Consider the following 17,839-nt stretch of genomic DNA (forward strand, 5'->3'; position numbering starts at 1 on the left):
TGTACGGACAAGGAGTGCTGACGAAAATGTACGAGATTGTACGGGAAGAGGCAGGGTGGTACGGAGAAGCTGAGTACACTGACGGTGTCGCGTCGTACCACACTCACACACACACACTTTTTTTTTTTTTTTTTGGGGGTAAAATCCAGTGTGTTTATATTATCATAAATTTACAAGATGGGAAGTCTCCCACTCACTGACATGAGACTCACTAACACACACACACACACACACACACACACACACACACACACACGTAAGCACGCACACGCAATGCATAACCACAAATACCCAAATAAGCAAATAGCCTTATGTATCTCAATCTTTATCTTCTCTCATAATATACTTACAAAAAGTAAACTCCGATCGTGTCAATGTCTCCAAAACTTGAGGCAAGTCTGTGTATACAGCCAAAGCACGACTTCCCTTTGGCCAAACACTTTGAGTAGGTGAAGCTTCAACAACGCTAATAAGAAGTCTGGTGTTTGCAAGTCTTTGTTCAAAGTCTTTATAAACCTGGGACGTTTGGAAAAATTTAGTCCCCTCTTTTTCCCATCTCTATAATCTAAGTAATTAGTGCTTAATTTAGATTCAAACATGGTATTATGCACTTGTGCCACAACAATTTATTATGTTCTTTCAAAAACAATAAAAGACGATTTTTGTTTGCACAATTCAACCATTATATAATCTTTGCATATATAATCCAAAACAAATAGGTATGTATCATTGTACTTATTGAGACATAGTTAGTTTTAAAATAAAAAATTTACACCTCATCAAACCAAATGCAAAAATAATACTTAACTTGTAGTTTTTACATCTAAACACATGACATATATCTCAGCACACCACTTACATACTCCCATCATATAATTTTGTTGTTTCAAGCGTGTTAGTGGAGCTTGCATGGATTCCCTCCTTGCCCATTGCTGCTCCATATTCCCTCACCCTTATGGTTATATGCATGTGTCAAGGCAAGGATTCCTCCTTGATGAATGTGTTTTCGCAACACAATAGAACCTCACGGCAAGGATTCCTCCTTGATGAATGTGTTTGCGCAACACAATAGAACCTCATGGCAAGCAACAGCTAATGCAACCGACCAACTCTAATAGGTCTTCAGGAATGTAGATAGCCATGAGACCTCCTAGGACGGTGTTTCCAAACTGCACCTAGATGTTTTAAACTGAGATTTCAACCCTTGTGAAGAGGCATTAAAGGAGGTGGTCCTTAACTCCAAAAAGTATTCAACTTGTTTGAGAAACCATTTACCTACTTATATGAAAGGTTTTTTCTCAACCTTGGGCCCAACACATGCTAAAAAGGCCACCAGAAACCCTAAAACAAATCTGTAATCAACCCAAAAACCCTAAAAACAAATCTGTAATCTTGAAAAGGCCACCAGAAACCCTAAAACAAATCTGTAATCAACCCAAAAACCCTAAAAACAAATCACTTTTTGTGCCTAGATCCTCAATTCGCAGCAGATAATCATCAAGATAGATTTCGAATTTCACACAGATAACAAGGAAAAACGGCACCTAATAGCTTCATATGACGAAGAGCAGCAGTAGATTTCTTCTAGGAAACAAAACAAACAAAGAGAGAGAGAGACAGAACAGAGAGACACACACTACGGCCCAAAAATAAGGGCTGGACTCCCTCGAAGGTATTTATTGCAATAGAATAAACTTTGTTTAACTCTTGTGGGACCTGCTTTTTTGGCACTCGCCCCCTTAGAATTAGGGCCTTTTTGCACTCTTCTAGGTCCTATATATTCAATAAACAATATCTAACACTTTAGCCCATTAGAGGTTAGACAAATGCATGTCCGTTGTGGGCGTCCCCACAGTCCTCTTAACCAATGCAAAGCAAAGAAAAATAAAACTCTTGCTTGTTAACCGAAGTTGACTTTCTTTGATAGAAGTCAATCTAATAAAGAATTCTCTTTATTTCTTGGGATAAATATGATTTCGTGACAGTATATCTAGGCTCACACCTTGTTTTGTCATTCCTTGGTACCGGTATGTAGTTCACCAAGTCCAAGCTAGCAGAGATCCTACTTAGTACAGCCCAATATATCTAGAGTCACACATTGTTTTCACCTAAGATTCCAAGAATTCCCAAGGATTATTCTTTACTCGATTAGTACCTCTTTTGGCATGTTATAGGAGACACCCACTATAGCGACTTTAGTCCTACTCGATGATGGGGTATAAAAGCTCCACATAATGGTAGACGATCTGGCCTCCCTTCCCTCAAATAATTTGGGAGACTTTGAGCTAAGGTAAGCCCACAAGCGACACTAGCACAGACTCTCCTCCCCATTTCGTTGAATGCATTGATGCCGTACTAATCTCATCCATAGTAAAGGGACTACATAAGCATTTGATAGCTTTAGGCTTTTTGCGAGAGATAGGACATGAAAGTGACCCTAGTTAAAACCAAGGTTATTAAATATCAATAAAGCTTAACTTAAATATGAGGCATTAATGCTTGCAAGTGAGCCTGTTGGGATTGTCGAATTCTATATATACTTGCAATGGGATTCATAGGCCCAAAGTTGACCATGAAACCGGTAATGCAGGTGCTCTTGACTAGAGGGCATGCGTCCATGTGGAGATTGAAGTGAATGTGTTTCCACGTACTCTTTACAGTTGCCCACTAAGGCGTCACTTGTTGCAAGCCAAGGAAAAAAGTAAACCACTAAGGCGATACTTGTTGCAAGCCAAGGAAAAAAATAAACCACTAAGCCAACTTAGATAAGCTTGACTGTAGAAAACCACTAAGCTTATTGCAAGCTGAGGGAAAAAATAAACCACTAAGCCAAAAAGTGGGCGAACTTAGATGAGCTTGACTGAAGAAATATGCAGAAATGTAGCGGAGAGAGCAGCAATAGGCTTCTCAAAATATAAGTCCTCAAAAATTGATGCCCAATACTAGTAAAGGTCCAGTCAACCTTTCAGCTTTGACTTGAAATAGGACCTTAGGAAAGAAGGTAAGGGACCCAACAATCAAAATTGTCATGTGTCAATCGCATAGAAGGTTCTTAGAACCTTAGCCAAGATTTCTTGGAGGAAAACAAAAGAACTCAAACAGTCACATCGCCATCTCGTGGTATCTTCTTCATCACTCTCTAAGAATTGAAAACTGCAAATCTGTCCATTTGTCTATCTATAACAGACTTAGATTTTTAGAGACCATCCTTTAGTGTGGAAACTGCAACGCAATCACAACTCTCAACCACCGGCACAAAGCAATTTCTGAATTTCACCAAGATACTAATGGCTTCATGAATCAAGAAACATTAGCACATTGGAACTTCATCATGATATAGAAACCGATTCCGAAGGGAGAGCTGCTAAAATTTGCCGGCTGTTTTGAATAGGCCATGAAGGAGAGGCAAGGCTACTCAGTTGTGACAAAAATGTCGCTCAGATACAGAACAGAACAGGAGCATTTCTTATGTGTCTGCCCAGCCTACTACCAGATGCGAGGGCGATACCACTGCCTCTTTCAAGAGGGACGCGGCATTGGTCCGCTCTCACCAAGGCTGTTGTGGTAGGTGGGCACTCTCTCCCATATGATGTATTGACGAAGATCTCCTCCGACAGCGTCTTTGTGTAGTCAATGATCACCTAGAGTGATGGGACCCGATCATTTGCCATAATTGAGACTGTTGTGGTAGATGGGGACTCTAACAAACTCTAACATTGTGCTAAAACAACCTCCGATGGAGGATTAAATGGACTGATAATTGTTCAAGGAGCCCCGAGAAGCGAAGCGTCACTGAGAATCATGGCACGTGGTGTGTCGCGTCCGTGTTGACGATTGTGAACCCAAGATACCACAAAATGAAGGACATTAGGTGCGGGCCGAGAGAAATGGGGCATTGCTCCCGCAAGGCTTAGTGGGGGCTCAACTAGAGATGAAGGACTTCTCTCCTATAGATGGTGACCTCCTGGATGTGGTCACCCTTAGGATCAAGCTCGTCTGGATCCAATCACACGTTGGGTCCTCAAAGGCGTGAGGCCAACTATATGGCCCACTAGTGCTCTATCCTAGAGTGACCTATTGTTTGTCCTCAAGCAAAGTGCAATCCGAACGGCTATGGGAGTCGAGGAAGCTGCCGTGTGAGCCCCTCTTGCTAGACAAAAAAGGTCACCACTCCAAGGGAGAGGTGGGGATCGCAAGCAGAAAGAGAAGGGAAGAGAAGGAAAAATGAGGAAAAAGGCGGGTGCTCTAGAGGAACAGAAGCTCTCCAAAAAGCCCAAACAAGGGTGGGCTAGAGCATTAGCACAGCTGCCTCAAGGAGTGCAGCCAACTGTTGGTAGGCAAAGGGACCAAAAAAAGACCCCTTAATCTAGGCTGTGCGAAGCCATGACTAATGCTCAGAAGAGGAGGCTCCTACAGGGGGCGGAGAGAAGTCGAGGTGGAAGGTGGAGCAGAAGAACGCTTTGGGGTGGAGAGAAGGATGGCAGAGGGGGAGGCACTTGAGAGGTGGAGGAGTAGGCAAGAGGGGACAACATTAAGTAGAAGGGGACAAGATTAAGCCTAAGGAAATTGAAGGCGGGGACAACACTGGAGAGGCGGAGGAGTAGGCAAGAGGGGAGGCATTGGAGAGGCGAAGTAGGCAAGAGGGACAACATTAAGCCTAAGGAAATTGAAGGCGGGGGGGAGGGGTGTGAGAGTGAACAAAGGCAAGGGAGGGAGGAGCAGTCAGCATGGGCAAGGGGAGAGCAGCCGTTTTTGTTCCAATTGATCTTGGTTACCGATGCCCGATATCTTCCATGGTCTGATTGGTGTGTTCAGTCTCCCCCATTGTGCATAACCTGCAAATCCGTTGCTCTCTAGGTATACCTGTAGCTCTACCTGCCTCAACCCCCAGCTGATGTGATGAGACCCGCCATGATGCTTTCAGATCATTCCCCAATACTGCTTCAGTTACAGCAGCCCCATTGTATCTCTCACTCTGAGCCTTGGCTATGTCGTCTCACTAGGGCCTATTGATCTGGGCTATCCAACCAGATAACCTTGTCATACGGCCTCTTGAATGAAGGTTGTCAAACATCTTTGATCTGAAGAGACTGGAGAGGGGTTCGAATCCATCCTTGAAAAGGCAATGGTTTGAATCTCATAGTACACAGGGCATCTAAAAGCACAATGCTCCAAAAACTAAATTTCCTATCACATATGGTGCATATGCAGCCCTCTCTAGGTGTGCCCTCAGCCCATCCAGTCTCAATGCGTAGTGGGTGTGAGGAAACACGGAACAGCTTAATCGAAATCCTCAAAGAGTTGCAGAGGTGGATCCTGTGTGTAGCCTAATGAGTCAATGAATCCCTCTAGTGATATCCATTAAGTCGTGATCTCTATAGAAGCTGAGCTTCACAGGAAGCTTGCTAGGGGCTACCCAGGTCCTATATGTGTGTAGCGGTATGAGATCCTCCCAAATATTCTGGTAGCCTTGTGATAAGTGAGTAGAATAGAGGGGCCCTCAAGGCCATATTGAAACAGGAGCCATCTATCCATGTAGAGTACCAAGTTCTCAAACCATCTGCATGTACGGGATTAGAAAAAGAGAAGGGGCACTCAGTAAAGCTAAAGCAAAAATGCCAACTCGGAGACTTTCTCTAGATGCAAAGAAAATGCACACATACATAAGAGGCCTTAGGGGGAAACAATATAAACTCAAGCCCCAAACCAAACATGTATATACGTCTGCACATACAAAAGTTTGTGTACCCGGACATCTTAGATGGATTACATGATTAACATTCACTCACACAAAAGGAAAATACTGTGTGTTAAGTCTTTCCTGACCTTTTCAAAATAATGTGTAGGAGTGTGAAACCATGCAGTGAGTCGTGAAGATCGTTGCCTGTCCTCTCCAATACCAAGCAAATAGTCACGAGTGCATTCTTCTCCCTTGCATACATCTTTTACAGGCCATAGTAATGAATAGCTGCAACAAGCACAGAAACTTTACCCAAGCATCCAAATGTTTTTGTGACTCGTATCAAAGCCTTCGTATTTGTTCTTCAATGATACATACATCTTCCGAAATTCCTATGATTGCGATTTATCTTGTGGAAAAAATATGCATGTCACTGGTGCTCATTCTGCTCACTTATTAACACATTTCTTTATACAGCCTCAAGTCCACATAAATTTTCACACTTGACATGAATGAATGATTATTCTCAGTGGGAACAGCAGTCCCTTCTTGAAACCAGTCAGAAAAGTTCTACTGTGGCCCATCCCGCTGACAAAACAAATGGCTAAACAGGTGTTTTAAAGGACCAACTGACCCCAACTCTACCCCCCCCCCCCCACCACGCCCCCCACAAGACCCCACCCACCACTTCCTTCTACAACAGCGTCACAGGAATGCTATGGATTCATATGTTGCCTGATTCATGGGAACAAGGAAACAGTTTCCAGAAACAGCTTCATGGCAGCATACAAGCCAATAGCAGTAACATAAAGGGCTGCTTTCACATGACAAACCAATTTTTGATACTATCACAATCCTGTATTTGAGAGAAAAGATGGTGGAGGCCTTCTAGACTGAAGTGCCCTCCACACACATACACAGAAGCTAGGACACAGTCCCCCTCCTGACTCCTATGTGCCGCTAACAAAGCCTGCCCAATCAAAATGCATCAAACACATGCACAAATGTAATACTAGCATCTGATTGGCCGCCCTAGAGTGAGTAACATGGTGGCTTGTGTGACACGCAGCACAGTTAGAATGGTGCCATGTGGCACCCACCCCTTCCATCTATGATCAATGTATATGAGGGTATGCCACATCATGTGGCCCCTTAAATGTATATGGGGGTATGCCACTCAAATGGCCACTTAAATGTATATTGGGGTATGTCACTCATATGGCCGCTTAAAAACTCTATCCTCTCTCCATGACATAACATCATGAGTGACTTAACGTAGGACCTGATGTCCAACTACCACTCTTTTTTACTTTTAATCATTCTAACAGAAATCACCCCCTCATATTGGAAAACTTCTCTTGCTTATTCCTAGGTTTAATTAGGATATCTTCCACTTGATCTTCTATCGGACAATATATAAGCTCTATTTCATTGCTCAATCTCTTTTCACAGTGATGTCATACCTCAATATAGGATCCTTGGTCAATCTGATAGAACTCTAGTTATCAATAAATAAAGGAGTTGGATTCTGATTAGTAAGTCCAATAGATTCGAATTTCTCTTTAACAAGATAGCCTCACAGGCTGCATTCGTGGATTTAACTCCTATGGAGAATAAAGCAATAGTACTTTGTTTCTTACTGCTCCACGATATCAGGTCAGATCCAATGCTGAAGTAGTATCGTGCCTCAATCATTATCAATAAACCCTGATACTTATAGATTATTACTTCTTTTGTATTCCTTCTTTACTTAGGAATCCTCTTAGCTGCATTCCAATGGCTTTCTTTCTATTCGACCATATACTCGGACATTGCATTGACTGAAGAAGCTTTGTCCACTCTAGTGGTGTTAAATATATCAGGCTACCTATAAGTTGCATCTATAAGGTACCATCTACTCCATGATTAGGATACCTTATCCTTCAATAATTTCTCAACCGGATTCACTGGTGTATTGATCAACATGCAATCCTCCATCTTGAAGGTTTGAGGATTTCGTTTAGGATATGAATGTGTTATCCTTGTCTTTCCAGACTTGGATTTCCAAACAATATGCATATAGACAAGGTCTTTCATGTAAAGGGCTTTATTCATGTCATCTTTGACTTATTTCATCAATTCTCCATTATTTCCAGTGATGACGATGTCATGAACATAGAACATTATGTTGCCTTTGTTACCATGCTTTGTATTAAGGTTATAATCTGACAAACTCTTATTGAAACCAATTCATGAAAGAGTTCAACTACCTTTGAGTAGTGAGCAAGAGGTACTTGTTTCAATTCATACAAAGCTTTAAGTAACTTGCATACTTCTCCCCCTTGCCTTTAACCAAAAATTTACACGGGTTGGTCCATGTAGACCTCCTTTTTCATATCATTGTTATGAAAAGGAATTTTAACCTGCATTCCTTAAAGAGGCAAGCCATAATGAGTGGAAGGGCTAATGTCAATCTGATAATATTATGCTTGGCTATTGGTGCAAGTCTATGCCTTCCTTCTACGCATAACCCTCTGCAACCAACTTGGCTTTATAGTTTCTACATTTCCATCACTTTTTATTAATTCGTACACCCATTTGTTTCCTATGGAAGTTTTACTTGGTGGTACATCTACTAACTTCCCAAGTCTTATTTTATGTGATATTGTCGTATTTCTCTTTCATGCCTTTCCTGCCATTTATGTCCTTGGCATCCTTATATCTTACTAGCTCACACATAATGCATGACCTACATTCAGGTGCCCAGACCCTAGTAGACCTTCTGAGTCAATCTTGACTCGTCGAGGGTTCACCTATAATTTGACCTTTTTTCATGGTTTCATTAAAAGTAGCTCTTAGGGTTAAGAAAGGTGACTTCAAAAGTAAGGAAGTAAGGGCCAAGCACTACAGTAGGTTTGCCCTATTTGGCCTTTGTGTTTCCATATGAATCTAGTAGAAGAAATTTTCGTTTGATGATTCTATTTCATTGTGGCAACCTTTCCATCCACATCCAAAAAATTGATACTAAGATTGTGTTTGAAAGACGAGATATAAAAAGTAGACTATGTCTTTCTATTCTCTTCTCTTTACAAAATTCAATGAATGTTATATAGTTACATTCTTCCCCTTTATCCTACCTAAGACCTTAACTTGCTTGTGAATTCGGTATTCAACCATGTTAGGAAGTAAACCTTACCTCCTACTAATCAACCATGTATCCATTCGAGGATACTTTCCTTAAACCTTTGTTTGGGACTTTTCATGACTATGTCTTCCCATGATATATCCTTTGCAGATCATCTTCTTTTAGACGAGAAAGGCCACGTACAAAGCACGCTTTGGATGTTCAAGTGACAATAAATTAGGGGTCCTTTCCTATCATGTGAGAAATATAGGCCTTGAAAAATGCAATAGATGATGTAACTTACATAGGACTTCTTCCTCAACTCCTCCAGCTATGATTTTGAAGCCATCAGCCTTGTCTCCCATATGAGGCATTCCCCTTCATCAAATTCAACCTTCCTACTCTATTTAGTGATTACATTAGCACATAGAAGATTTTACATTCATGCATCTCAAAGGCTTACCCAATGTCTAGGAATTTATTCACATCGAGCTTGATATTACAGAATGTATGACATCAATTAACATAATCTAGGCATATAATGAGAGAAAAGAGGGTGAAGATTGGAATGATAATTGTTACGTTCCATTACCCAAACCCAAGTTCTCACAACTAGATGCACATACTTGTGACAATAGATGTACTAAAAAGAGGGGCAAATTGTTATCGTAGATCAGAAGGCAAAAGAGGTGGTTGTGCCACTCAATATGATCAATTTTCTTAAGGCCTCCAAAGTATGAAAGGTGAGGTAAAGGTAAAATTAGATCTACATTGGATTACGTATGTCAGAGCCATAACAACTCATCATGAGGTCTCAAAAAACTGGGGTTCATGGCTAAGCCAGTCACTGCACTAGTAGGATCCATTAACATGCAAAAAGAATAGCCACCTAGATCAAAACTACTAGGGCTAAAAATAAGGATGCTTTGACTCAGAGTAAATGTCCATCTAAGGACTTGTCAAAAGATCAGGAGGATGACAAGGTGAATTTATGTCACATTCCTTCCACTATAAAGCATATACATTCCAAGACTAGAAAATATTGTTTGAGCAAGCTAAAAGAATAGTTGAGAAAGGTAATCATTAGGGCTTTGTGTTGGAATATGAAGCCAAAGTGAGTCTAAAATGAGTGTTCTAGGTGGTCTAGGTGTGGTTTAATAGTCTAGTGAGTCCTAGGCATGCCACGTGTCATATTGGGAGATATCCCATAGACATTGTGACTTTCTCGAGTCTAGTGGTACACTATATAGTGTTGTACTTGTCTATTGTCTAACACATCAATCAACATCAAGCTCTTTTGGTATCATGTGAGTACTTGTCCATTGCTTTCATTTTCTTTCCATTTCATTTCCATTATGCTTGTTATCTTTCCTTTTCATTCCTAGTGTTAGCTTGCTTCTCTCCCTACCACTATGATCTTTCACTTTGATGGTCCTGCTAAGGTCAAAGGAGTAAAACTACCACAAGAAGGTGAAGGTCCTCAACTAGTCTTCATCATTGATGACCTCACACCGCTTTTAATGTCATTGGGTAATACAAGGTCCATGAATAAAATTGGCAATGAATGTTTCCCTTCTCTATAAAAATAGAAGATTAGTCAAATTTTGAACATTGTGTATGCAAATACTTGCAGAAAGAGCAACGCAAGGAGGGTCTAACAATAGTCTTCGAGGCCAGACCAAAGGAAGTAGGCAGTTTACAAACACGCACGAGTCATTATCGAAAAGAAGAAGACCCCCCACCCCTTCCCTATAGGGGTACGAGCCCTATGAGACCACTAACTCCTTATCATACGCACTCTAGAACGCTAGTGGGAGACTCTATCAGCACCAGCGAACCTTCAAGAAACATGCAAAGGGATGGATCTCGTGGTATACAGAGATACATCAATATCCAGAGCGAGCATTACCTATAGTACCTAGGTATACATGCCCATTAAAGAGAGACGTATAGATGAAGGGGTTCGGGTCGAGCATGCCAAGTACACTAGAGACCCTCCACCAAAAATGTATACATTGCAACATGCTACTTCCCCCCCCATACATCTAAGCATGCCAGGGTGTCCACGAAGGTTGCAATGTGCCTACCTATCTGCCATTATATGAGGATATCTAGGCATATCGGCAGCAAGGAAAGGTTCTAATGCTGGGGGCCTTCAATGCCAAGACACGCATCATGCAAGTAACAATGGTAGACTTCCAAAGACATGCCATTCAACTCCCAAAGCCAAATACCATGCATAATTTTGACTAGGCTATAGTCACACAATATGGCCAATACTTGTTAGATATGTGCATGGACCACGAGCTGATCAAATAAAATGGCTTTCAGAGATGGCCTAGATCAGACAGAAAGACACATGTAACCCCTAGGGAGTGGCCATAGTGTTGTTAATTATGTCGTTGGGTCTCCTACTTTCACATCACAAATTCCACCTCACAGTCCACCCACTCATGTTAAGGGCTGACCACTCTCATATCTCCTTCCACCTATCCTTAACCCAATCCATCCCACATATGTCACCTCCCGCTTCCACATGTTACCAATATGGCTTCGACCATTCCTTGGATCAACATATATGGAAGCTACCTCGCCACTCTCTTAAAAATAGCAGTTTCTCCCAAGCACGAGCAAGAATTATTGAATATTCTCTATAGTAGCTTGGATATCCTCTATAGTAGCAATTCCAAAGAGTTCTGGCAAAAACTCTTAGAGAGGTGAGCCAGTGATTGTCTCTGGTGAAGTGTTGGTTGCTGTAATTTTATTACAGCGAGAAGAAAATCAGCAAATATGCCTTTGACAGATAATGATTGGGATATGGAGGGGCAGTTCTCCCAGGATAAGCAAGAAGAGCAATCTATGGATGAGGGAGCCTCCCAAGATTACCAAAATGTTTAGGCACAGCAAACTGAAAATCCTTATGGTGTGAGTGCCTCTCAATCAAAAGGATCAAAAGAGGCAGAGAATGCAGAGGATGCTGATGCTATCTTTAAGGCACAGTTAGTGAGCGATGTGGGAGCACTCACGCAGCTCACGCAGGACCCAAGGTTCTTTGAGTTTATGCAGACTCCTTTGAGGTCTAAGGAGAGAAAGAGGCATTCTCATGTAGGGAAGCCTAGTGGGGTTCAAAAAAAGTCATTTGGAGTGGATCCATTCAATGGACAGCCTCCAGTAATGCCAAATGTACAGGGAGTTACAGGGCAGCAGCCCTTTCAAGGTCCTGGTATGGTTATGCATGGCCAAGGGACTGATTTTCAGAATTTAAATCAAGGGCAACAAGATTTTCCCCAACCCTTTATGCATCCAAGGTATTTTGGTGGGGGTTCTGTTGGAGATATCATAGCCAAAGAGTGTGTTAGTGTTAAGTGTTGGTGTGTAGTACTTGTTAGAATTATTATTATATTCTAGGCAGTGGCCAATTTATTGTAATAAGTGGGTTAGGGGCACTTTTCCCTCATTGAGGATTTTTCCCCTAACCACAGTCGAATCCCTAACTACGGTTAGTGGATAGGATAGGTCAATTAATAAAGAAAGGGGCGCCAAGGCTTTGGGGCCAATCTGTGTCTTTGTACTTGAGAAGAAGCCCTCTAGCTCCCCCTATCTGTGTTTGGAGTGTTTTCTGAATCTCTAATTGTGAAGGCTTTTGGCTGGTTAAATATTTTACCACCCTCTTGTTGGCCTTGAGGCTGGTTTCACATACTCCACATCACCTTATGTCCACTCTAACTGCTGGAACCAACATCCTACTTTCACATCATTCAAAGGTTAAAACACAACAACAGAAGTATACTTCTGCTTTGAGACATTCAGAAAGACCCTGAGCATATTGCCTCGCACCCACCTAATCAAAAGATTAAATTGATGCAAATAACAAGGGAGACTATCTTAGCCAAAGTAGCAATTTATGAGACCATCTCAAGGCAAATCCGTACAGCAATATGATGGACGGAAGAGATTCACAACACCATAATGAGCAAAGAAGATTATCCCCCATCTTTGGCCTCTCTATGTGGAAGAGTTATACATGTTAGTTGATACCAGAAGAAAAGGTCATACTTGGAAGAAAGAGTGATGTGGATCTTGTTCTTACGCAGATGATGCTGTTCTCTCATGGATTCCTCTATTTTTTGCCAAAAATAGCACATACATGCTTCTAGAATTTGTGATCAGAGAGGCTTAAAGGTTGACCATCGTGAACCTTTAAGCCTCTCTAATCACACATGAAGCCCAACTAACCTTATTTGGCCTCTCTCATCGATGAGTTGTCCATATTAGTTGACACTCAAGAAGAGGGGTCGTGCTTGGCGAAGAAAGTGATGTGGATCTTGTTTTTTGCTCTCACAGCATCTTAGCACATACATACCCTACAGGACTTGTAATCAAATAGACTTAATGGTCGACCTTGGCAGAATCAAAATTTTGGTCATCAAGCTGATCTTACTGAAGAGATGAAGGGAGCCGGTCAAGATACCATGAACTCGAAATCAAATGTTTTCAAAAGTCAGATGCCTCGGACACACTCCCCAAGGGACATGCCTCCCTTGCAAGACTAGGGTGGAGTGCCAAAGTTTCTAGGAAACCTCACATGATCAATGAAGAAAAATGCTACTGTTTTACTCCCTGGTCACACCTGCAGCTATGTACCAGCCTGCTTTTTGTTGCATCATGCCCCAAGGACACTAGAGACAAGATAAGATAGAGAAACTATATGCCATGAGACTTTTCGTGCATCATCAACAATAACCCCTCAATTCCACATCAGATCGAGCAAGCGGAGTTGGACCAGAACCTCTAAATTAGGATGCAGTTGACCATCACATATGCACACCACTATTGCATTGGCAGCAAATGCCATGGCCCATACATCTCATTTATGTGAGCCACTGTCCTATTGGAAGCCTCACCAGAGGTAATTGGCCAAACAAAGTATGAGATATGCCACACTCAAGGACAGTTCACAGGGAAGCCTAGAAGGTGGACATGATTCACTGAGAAGCCTGCACCTAAAGTCAATGAACACCCTCCTAGCTCTTCAGGAGGGTGTCCAATGCATAGAAGGCAAGCTGTGAAGTGCCTATCAGAGCCAATGTCTGCAGATCAGCTATTATCAGGGTGGTTGAGCCAGCCAATGCCCCACCCTAGGATCCCACAGCGGTTCCTAGAGTGGCTTGCCCTCCCAAAGCATGTGTCGCCACTCTTAAATTTTGCTAGGGTCAGTGTCACATGCACCCCTGCACTTGGGTGCACGGTGACACACTGGCTACATCGACAAGTGCATTATAGTTCCCAGATAGGAGATTTTGTCGTATGCTGTGACCCCTTTGTGAGCCCTTGTCCAGGGACAGTCAGGCACAAGCTACGTAGGTCAATCTCTCAGCCTTAGATCAAGTCAGTAATTCAGTTCTTGTTCACTGATACCCACTAGAGAACAGTAGGCTAAGTGTTTCCATCTTATAGGTTAGGTCTTAGCCTAAGTTAGAAGCCCCTTTAGGGTCCCCAAAGGCTGGACAGGTAAGCACGGAAGGCAGCCTGCAAAGGCTGCCCAAAACCTTCCCTGGCAAATGAGCCAGGGAGGGCTTTTATAGGCTGGTTGTAGGCCAACCAGTCTGTAAAACAGGGATCTCAGGGGCTGCACAAGGAGGTTGAAGTGGAGCTGTAGGAAAGCTGAAGGCCGGAGCACTGAATGAGGAAAGAGGGCAGCCAAGGGGCCCTTTTATAGGGCTGGAACTGAGCCAACCCAGTCTGTAAACAGCCGACTCTCAGTCGGCTGTTTTATAAAAGGGCCCCTTGGCTGCCCTCTTTCCTCATTCAGTGCTCCTGCCTTCAGCTCTCCTACAGCTCCACTTCAACCTCCTTGTGCAGCCCCTGAGATCCTCAGATCTGGACCTGCTCTAGCCTCAATCCCTTGGCCATCAGTTCAGCCTGATCTGAAGGTGACCACGCAGCACACCAGTCGGAGGTTTGGACCAGCAAATGGAGAGAGGTTTGGACACTGTTTCCTCAGTTTTCTCAGCTCTCTTTTACAGTTTACACAGCTCACTCTCAGCTCTATATTTCAGTGATCTCTCAGTTCTCTCATAGGATCTATCACTCCTAGTTTTCACTCTCTCACTCATGCAGTAACCCTGCCTTCCATTAGACAGCACAATCCTCTTCCTTGCCTTGCAAAAGCATCCTACATCATCAGTGTGGACAGCATCAAGGTCTCGGTATTGGTCATCGTTGCCTCTCAGGTCTTTGGGTCTGCTATACGTGTGCACAGTGAGCTCTTCGGAAGCGCATTCCGTGCTCTCTTGAAGAGTGTTCTTTGTATTTCTCAATTCTCCAAGTATAAAGCAAATTCTCCCCTGATTGGGGGAGAGGGCCCTCAGTGGGTGGAGGGACCCAATCGGTTGTCGACTTTACTCTCTCTCTACCCTCATCTCCTTTCTCTCTCTATGGTAAACAATGCTCATTCCTCGCTAAAGGTTTAAAGAAGGTCTTGCTGTGAATTACACGATCAGATTACCGTTGCATGTTACATTGGTATCAGAGCTTCGGTCTGTATCCAGCTTGACTACCGCGAGTGTATGGTTGTGTTGAGAACCGAAAAGGACACACAATCAAGCGCCATGGAAGGGTCAGGAGAAGATTTCAACTTTGAAGACTTTGAAGAGGAGAAAGACTACCAACAAGATACGCTTCCGCCAAATGCTCAAGAAGTGATGGCGAACCTTCTAGAGCAGAATCGGGTCCTCCTGCAACAACTCGAAGAACATTCATCCCAGCTGGAAGAAAGCAGAAGACAGCTGGACCAAACAAAACAACGTCGAGAGGAAAAAGAAGCAGAAAAGCTGCTGGAAGAAAGAGGAATCACAGATTTTGAAAAACTGCTCTTGTTGATGCGTGAGGAACGCAAAAATGAGGAGGCACTGCGACGCGCAGAGCTCGCCCAAGCAGAAAGGCAACAAAAGCTAGACCAAGAGGCGATGCTTCTCCAACACAAACATGTGTTAGCCGCTATGCAGGCAAGTTTGAGCGCAGCAGCCGTCTCCGCCACCGCTTCGCCATCGACAAAGGTAACACCACTCACTCGGTCCACTCCAAATTTTGTTAAGTATGATGGTAAGTGTGACCATTTGGCAATTTTGCAATTTATTCATCAGTTTGTAGCTCATTTTCCATTAGCGCAGATTCAAGCTGAGCAAGATAAAGTCCACCTTGCAGCCCCTCATCTTACAGGTGAGGCGGTGACTTAGTGGCAGCATTGGGCTCGTAAGCATACTGACCCAAAAACGTTTAAGACGAATTTCGTTTGGGCAACATTTGTGGCCAACCTCAAAGCCCGTTTTCTCCCACCCCAATATATGCTTAACCTGGAGGATGAATTCGCTCGTCTCTCCCAGAATGGTTTGCCTGTGTTGACATACAGTAATAAGGTCATCACACTGGCGCAACAGTTGGGCGTAACGGAGCGCCAAGATGAAGCAATTCATTCGAGGTTTGGACACCAACATACGTTTTACCATTCGGAACTTCGACCCATTTGATTACGAGCGGGGGCTGACTCTCGGACAGAATCAGGAGATGATGCTGAACGGGGGAAAGCCCAAGCACGTCCAGAAAGATTCCAAAGCCCCGCAGCAGTCAACATAGCAAGTAAGGATCAGAAGAAGGACAACCAGTTCCAAAAGAAAGACGGCCAGGCTTCTGGTCAAAAGGAGGAGTCCAAGCCAAAGATGACTTCAGATGAGAAGGCTAAAGCGGGTATTACAGGAGGCTATCTACAACCCGACGAGGAGAAGCGGTACCACCAAGAACATCGCTGCTTTCATTGCCACCACATCGTTGGGCATGGTAAGAAGGATTATCTGAAGTGGCTTGCCGAAAAGGCTACGAAACCACCTACTTCGTCCGTCGCCAATGTATTGGCTCTTCCAACCCCACCTCCATCCTCAGCTACGAATGCCGTCTTCCCTGCTTTGAACGCCATTCCCACGGTGGTCTTTCAAGGTAAGAAGGAGAGCGACTTCTCAGATCAAAAGAAGGCGCTCATTCGAGCATATGGCACAGCTAATGGGCATCAATTTATTGTCTTGTTCGATATGGGGAGTTCAGAAGATGCCATCTCCCCTCAACCTGCCAAGACCTTGATGCCTCATGAGCTTGCAGTGGACGGGTTCACGCTCGGCTTACGCACACACATCACGCATAAGGCCATCCATTTCACTTTTTCAGTCCATGTTTACGCGGGATTTTATATTGACTCCTTTGATGGGGTGGGACATGATCCTCGGGATTCAATGGTTCTGTGAGCATGTTCGGACGCCTGATTGGCGACAGGACATCTTCACGATTGTGGAAGGTTAACCTGAGCCCGCCGTGATACGCGATGATCGGAGCATACCAGGGATTTCGTTAATCTCTCATATTTAAGCAGGTCGCGCCGCCCGCAAGGGTGCCATGTGTGCACTTGTCTATGTCCAGTGCCAAATCACTACAGCTCAAGCCCCTCCTCCGATGGGACAAGCAATGGTGGATCTACTTCAAGAGTTCAAAGACATCATGCTCTGGGACGTTCTGCCACCCCAGCTACCTCCCAACCGACCGGAAGACCATCGCATCAATCTACTTCCGAACTCCACACCTCCAAATAAGTTCCCTTATCGACTTTCAAAGTCTATGGAGGGGGAGTTAGAGCATCAATTGTCTCAATTACTGCGCACAGGGTTTATTAGACCTTCTTCTTCACCTTTTGATGCACCCATTCTATTTGTGGCAAAGAAGGATAAGTCCGCACGACTATGTGTCGACTACAGAGCACTCAACAAGCTTACGCTAAGCAACAAGTTTCCTGTGCTCCGCATCGAGTACATCTTGGAAAGACTCAATGGTGCAAGATTTTTTTCAAAGATTAACCTCAAGAGTGGCTACCATCAAGTCCAGATTTTTGAAGCTCACATCCCAAAGACAGCTTTGCGAACTGAGCGAGCTCATTACGAGTTCGTCGTCATGCCCTTTGGTCTGAAGAATGTACCACCAACATTCAACAAGATGATGTCCCGAGTATTCGTAGA

At 43.4% G+C, this 17,839-nt stretch overlaps 1 protein-coding gene across 3 annotated transcripts in view; it reads right to left on the minus strand.

The window, feature by feature from the left end:
• The window catches only part of LOC147903119 (tubulin-tyrosine ligase), a 192,800-nt gene that overhangs the window by 117,170 nt on the left and 57,791 nt on the right, over window positions 1-17,839 (minus strand). For all 3 annotated transcript variants that reach the window (XM_087374206.1, XM_087374207.1, XM_087374205.1), the window contains 2 exons: window positions 5,827-5,968; window positions 351-516 (listed from right to left, as the gene is read on the minus strand). In XM_087374206.1, the coding sequence (XP_087230332.1) occupies window positions 351-516; window positions 5,827-5,968 (308 nt within the window). The remainder of the gene's footprint in view (window positions 1-350; window positions 517-5,826; window positions 5,969-17,839) is intronic.

This window comes from Dipteris shenzhenensis, chromosome 4 (assembly GCF_047967505.1).
Source record: "Dipteris shenzhenensis isolate YYH24624 ecotype China chromosome 4, Dip_SZ_1.0, whole genome shotgun sequence".
In the NCBI taxonomy this organism is placed as follows: Eukaryota; Viridiplantae; Streptophyta; class Polypodiopsida; order Gleicheniales; family Dipteridaceae; genus Dipteris; species Dipteris shenzhenensis.